Source organism: Priapulus caudatus, unplaced genomic scaffold, assembly GCF_000485595.1.
Source record: "Priapulus caudatus unplaced genomic scaffold, Priapulus_caudatus-5.0.1 Scaffold736, whole genome shotgun sequence".
Lineage (NCBI taxonomy): Eukaryota > Metazoa > Priapulida > Priapulimorpha > Priapulimorphida > Priapulidae > Priapulus > Priapulus caudatus.
Window position 1 is genome coordinate 153,240 of NW_014577797.1, and position 5,541 is coordinate 158,780.

At 47.8% G+C, this 5,541-nt stretch overlaps 1 protein-coding gene and 1 long non-coding RNA gene across 2 annotated transcripts in view; one reads left to right on the top strand and one right to left on the bottom strand.

Moving 5' to 3' along the window:
- LOC106813187 overlaps window positions 1-104 on the top strand; it is a 1,585-nt gene extending 1,481 nt beyond the window's left edge. The window contains exon 2 of the long non-coding RNA XR_001394437.1: window positions 1-104. This exon is cut by the window's left edge and continues 488 nt beyond it. This is a non-coding gene — a long non-coding RNA (uncharacterized LOC106813187).
- A 656-nt stretch (window positions 105-760) lies between these two features.
- On the bottom strand, window positions 761-5,479 carry LOC106813186. The gene is made up of 5 exons (XM_014817253.1): window positions 5,475-5,479; window positions 4,710-4,818; window positions 4,154-4,189; window positions 3,375-3,502; window positions 761-2,979 (listed from the first exon to the last, which is right to left on the bottom strand). The coding sequence occupies exons 2-5, from the start codon at window positions 4,747-4,749 to the stop codon at window positions 2,713-2,715; spliced, it is 471 nt and encodes a 156-aa protein (XP_014672739.1). The 5' UTR covers window positions 4,750-4,818; window positions 5,475-5,479; the 3' UTR covers window positions 761-2,712.
- Window positions 5,480-5,541: the final 62 nt, after the last annotated feature.

Sequence of the window (5,541 nt, forward strand, 5' to 3'; positions counted from 1 at the left end):
TTTCGACTTATCAAAACTGTGTTTGTATTGCTTTGCAGCTTGCAATTAATCAATGACGAAAATTACCGAAAATAAACAAACAAATTCATGATCAATCAAAAAAACCTTTTATTTGCTTTTAATATTAAAGAGGCGAACAGGAATGTGACGATTGTAATTAACGCTAGATTCGTATCGCCAAAATCACGCGTCTGGTTGCCATGCATATACAACACTCGGTGACGTCATCGCACGCGCACGCACGTCTTTCACCCACGCGTAGAGGTCGGACGCGGATAGAGACATGCGCGAATCTTATTAGAAAATACATGCGAGATGTTGGAAGTGCGCGAATCGACGGAGAATGAGGTTGGTGTTTGGCAAGAGTTGGTTAACGCGAACGAAGGAACATACTCCGCTGCACCCTCGCCCACGTGACGAAGCCATCACTACGGAGCAGCAGGCGGGGGGAGCGGCAGGGGTTTTGGGAGGTGGGCATTAGGAGCGCAAAGATAAGAAGCGCGCGTGTAAGAGAGGGAGGAGTACATTGTAACATCCACGCGCTAGGGTGGGGGAGGTAACCGCGCACGCTAGCGCAGACACGCGGCTTACCATTACCCAGCGTCATCAAAGCGCCCCAACCACCGACCGACCACGACGTATTACAGCCCACCAGGTTAGATCACCTGGGTAGGTAGCCAAGTGCTCGGCCCCTAAAGCCCGGCGCACACCTGAGTTATTTTACTCAAGTAAAATGACGCATGAGTCAAATTACTCAACGAAAATCCGCCGCACACGTGAGTAAAATGACGCATGAGTCAAATTACTCAACGAAAATCCGCCGCACACGTGAGTAAACTGACTCATGCTTCATTTTATTTGAGTAAAATAACTCCGCAAAATAATGTGTGCCGGGCATAACATTCCCAGCTTTGACGTTACCATGGAAACGGCACGTGCGAGGTCACACGCCCGCCTCACCTCCATCGATTCGTCGTTAATGAATAACAATGTTTACCTGAATGCGATCATAAGGCTTGTATTTACACGAATCCTGCACACGATTGAATAACCAGGAGTGAACGATATACATAGTAGATCATAAAAGTTCGACCACGTGATTTCTAGCAAAACTACATAACACACGCACGTAAGCAGGAGTACAATAACGACGTTAGCGATCTAATTAATATTAATCGTTAACGTACTCCGGATGTAATGAAGAGTACAATAATGATGCTAGCAATCAAATTATAAATCATTAATGTACCCCTGACGTAATCAAGAGTACAATAATGATGCTAACAATGTGATTATAAATCATTAAAGTACCCCTGATGTAGTCAAGAGTACAATAACGATGTTACAATGCGGTCATAAATCATTAATGTACCCTTGATGTAGTCAAGAGTACAATAACGATGTTACAATGTGATTATAAATCATTAATGTACCCCTGATGTAGTCAAGAGTACAATAACGATGTTACAAGGTAATTATAAATCATGAATGTACCCCCGATGTAGTCAAGAGTACAATAACGATGTTACAACGTAATTATAAATCATGAATGTACCCCCGATGTAGTCAAGAGTACAATAACGATGTTACAACGTAATTATAAATCGTTAACGTACCCCTGACATAACCAGCTGTTCACCATGCAGCACAATGCATGAATGATGATGAACCAGCTGTTACGATGAATTCCTGTGGCAATAGTGATTCCACGCGTCCGTACGTACGGTGTATATAAATATCAACAGACGTATGAACCCTCGCATGCTCTCTCTTTCTCTTCTTATATTAATCTATGACGATGACGAGCGATAAAAGACTTATTAATAGACGAGTGCAATAACTGAACTCGGCGTGAAATACCTAAATGCTGTCGTCGCATGCTGGGGCAGTAGCACTGGTTTACAACACTTCATCTCCCAATTAATAATTACATAATTAATGAAACATAATTACTTAATTAACACACTCTAATCGTAACTGGCGTGATTTTTGCCCGCTACCGCGATAACTGCTATACAGTGAGTGAGCAAGGCTGCATGGCATTCCCTGCTTTATCCATCGTCGTCAACATCACCGCGTCAAACTTATGTACAATCATCGTCGACATCGTAGCTGTAATTTGCCATGTGACACGATCAAAGATTAGTCATGTAGCTTTCCGTCGACAACTCGTTCCCACCTGTACTTGCTCTGTGTTGCTACCTGTACTGTCTAACTTAATTTGCCCATTGTTCGTGGGTTACCTGATACATGTACGGTCCTCGCAGGCTACGTATTCACTACCGCAGTACCATCGACTACCGCAGGTGTCGTATCCTCGGCCAACACTAACCCATGACGTTACACACGCGCGCTGCTTGTAATGTCATCCCATCCCCGGTCTGCGGCAAGATGTACGCTCGGTTTCGCCCTCTACTAGGACGCGCCACCAGCGTGGGAGAGACCGCGAGGCACGCAGAAACGCTCCGGTGACCAGCCGCTCTAAATCGTGAATGCTGCGCGCGGGTGACGAAGCAATCGGCAGAGACGCGAAAGGGGGCATGAGAATTTAAAAAAACGTATGCGTGTTGGGAACGCGAGGACGGGGGGTCGTACGAAAATACTCCTGTGATTGGTAGATAAAATATAGCAAATCGTTCGTGAAAAGTTTGTTGTTTGAGAGAGTCGGCAGGGTAACTATGGCAACCTGCTGCAGGGGGTGTCCCGCCTCGCCTAGGCTGGCGGCTCCGCGCAATTGGCTTCCGTTTTCGCGTCGCCCCCGGCAACTTCCATAACATCGCCCGGGGCAACAGAAGCTTCCGTCGTGTTGCCCTCGGCGACGACAGCTTCTGTTTTGTTGCCCTCGGCAACGGCGGCTCCCGTTTGGTTGCACTCGGCGACGGCGGCAGCAACGGCAGCGGCCACCGGGTCGTCGTTTTCGGCTGCTTTTGGCTGAGTGTTCTCTGCTGATGCCGGCGTTTCGTCGCCGAAAAACCTGGCCTGTGAGACAATGGGAATGCGATTAGCCTCCCGTGCAGCGCTCACACGTAAATCCACATTTATGCTACCCCACCGCAGCGGGTAGCAGCTGAGACAACAACAGTGGGCAGTGCCTTTCTTTCCCGTAGCAACGGTGAAGAGCGACTAACAACGATGGCGACAGACTTAACGTTCAACTATTCGTCGATTCAGGGTGATGGTACTAGTATCAGTAGCAAAACGATGGTGGGAAGTCCACTTGCCTCCCGCAAGCAAGCAACGATGGTGACAGACCTAGTGTCGGAATATTCGTCGCTTCGGGGCACGCTATGCTACCCCGAGTCGCGAAAGAAAACTAAGGAGGAAATAAAACAAAAGAAGAAAACGACGAGGTGTCAGCGATGAAAAAACTTTACCTCATTGTTGACAGGGGGCGCCACGTTCTCCGTGGCATCGTCGTCAGAGTCCGAGTCCTCTCCGGACGTGTCCTGTGAGTTGGGTGCTTCTGCGACCGGAGAAGTCTTCTGAGCGCCACCAGAGGGACCTACCGGTCGATAAAGATCAATACACATTTAGAAAGATTTCAAAGAGAAAGATTCGAACCAATAACTAGGCACTCATACACCTCCAAAGTAAAGCAGCAGTGAATTGGATGATTAGCTCCGCCCACGGAGTTAACGGAGTAACAGAGTGGAGGGGAGGTAATGTAATCGGTCTCGTGGTGTGTGTGATGTGTGTGTGTGCCTGGGGTGTGTGTGTGGTGTTGGTGTGATGTCCCAGTGCCGCGCGGCGCTGCTGATCGATAGACCCGCGTCGATCAGGCAGCAGGCGAAGTCAGTCGCAGCAGCCAGCAGCGAGCCAGCTCATAACACATACATGTTACATGCTGGCGGAGGTATGCACTCTTCGTGAGTGCCCTCTGTCTAGTTGTTCGTGTCGCCCTTTCGCTAATAGTATAGTCAGTTTAATACATGTTTCCCTTGAGTGGCAGTTGAACAGTGAGATAACCGCTTTTGGCATTTCCACTTAGTCTACACAATTTCTACTTTATTCTACACAGTTTTGAACATATTTCTTATCTAAATTAAACATTCTAAATCTCTTCCACACGTCGTAAGGATCGTTAAAAATAGATTATTGAATTCCCTAGCCCGACATTGACCCCGCCCTCGCAACCTTGACGTCAGAGACTGACCATGAAGGGCTGGCTGCTTGCCCTTGGTGAGCTCGTTCTTTTGTGTTCTACTGCGTGTTGTGCTGTGTTCTACTGCGTGTTCTACTGCATGTTCTGCTGTGTTCTACTGCGTATTCTGCTGTGTTCTACTGCGTGTTCTGCTGTGTTCTACTGCGTGTTTTAATGCTGTTTTCTCACGACTTGCAGCACCACTGCCGTAACTGCGGTGTCGTCGTCTGCGGGCCGTGTTCCAACAAGAAGTTCCTGCTGCCGCACATGTCGTATAAACCTGTGCGAGTCTGCCTCACCTGCTTCGATACGCAGTAGAACCCAGCAGAACACGCAGCAGAACATGCAGTAGAACACAGCAGAATACGCAGTAGAACACAGCAGAACATGCAGTAGAACACAGCACAACACGCAGTAGAACACAAAAGAACATGCAGTAGAACACGCAGTAGAACCCAGCACAACACGCAGCAGAACACGCAGCAGAACACGCAGTAGAACATGCAGTAGAATACAGCAGAACACGCAGTAGAACACAGCAGAACACGCAGTAGAACACAGCAGAAGTCGAAGCAGGTGAGGCAGACTCGCACAGGTTTATACGACATGTGCGGCAGCAGGAACTTCTTGTTGGAACACGGCCCGCAGACGACGACACCGCAGTTACGGCAGTGGTGCTGCAAGTCGTGAGAAAACAGCATTAAAACACGCAGTAGAACACAGCAGAACACGCAGTAGAACACGCAGTAGAACACGCAGTAGAACACAGCACAACACGCAGTAGAACACAAAAGAACATGCAGTAGAACACGCAGTAGAACCCAGCACAACACGCAGCAGAACATGCAGTAGAACACAGCAGAACACGCAGCAGAACATGCAGTAGAACACAGCAGAATACGCAGTAGAACACAGTCTGCTGTGTTCTACTGCGTGTTCTGCCGTGTTCTACTGCGTGTTCTACTGCATGTTCTGTTGTGTTCTACTGCGTGTTGTGCTGTGTTCTACTGCGTGTTCTAACACGCAGTAGAACACAGCAGAACATGCAGTAGAACACATCAGAACACGCAGTAGAACACAGCAGAACACGCAGTAGCAGAACACGCAGTAGCAGAACACACAGTAGAACACAGCAGAACATGCAGTAGAACACAGCAGAACACGCAGTAGAACCCAGCAGAAGTGATCCGGTGGCACGCCGCAATGCAGGAAAACAGAGTAAAATACAGCAAAACACGCACCAAAACGTGTAGTAAAACAAGCGGTAAATGCGTTCTATTTACTGCAGTAGTGTGTAATTACCCTTATATTTACTGCAGTAGTGTGTGATTACCCTTCTATTTACTGCAGTAGTGTGTGATTACTCTTCTATTTACTGCAGTAGTGTGTGATTACCCTTC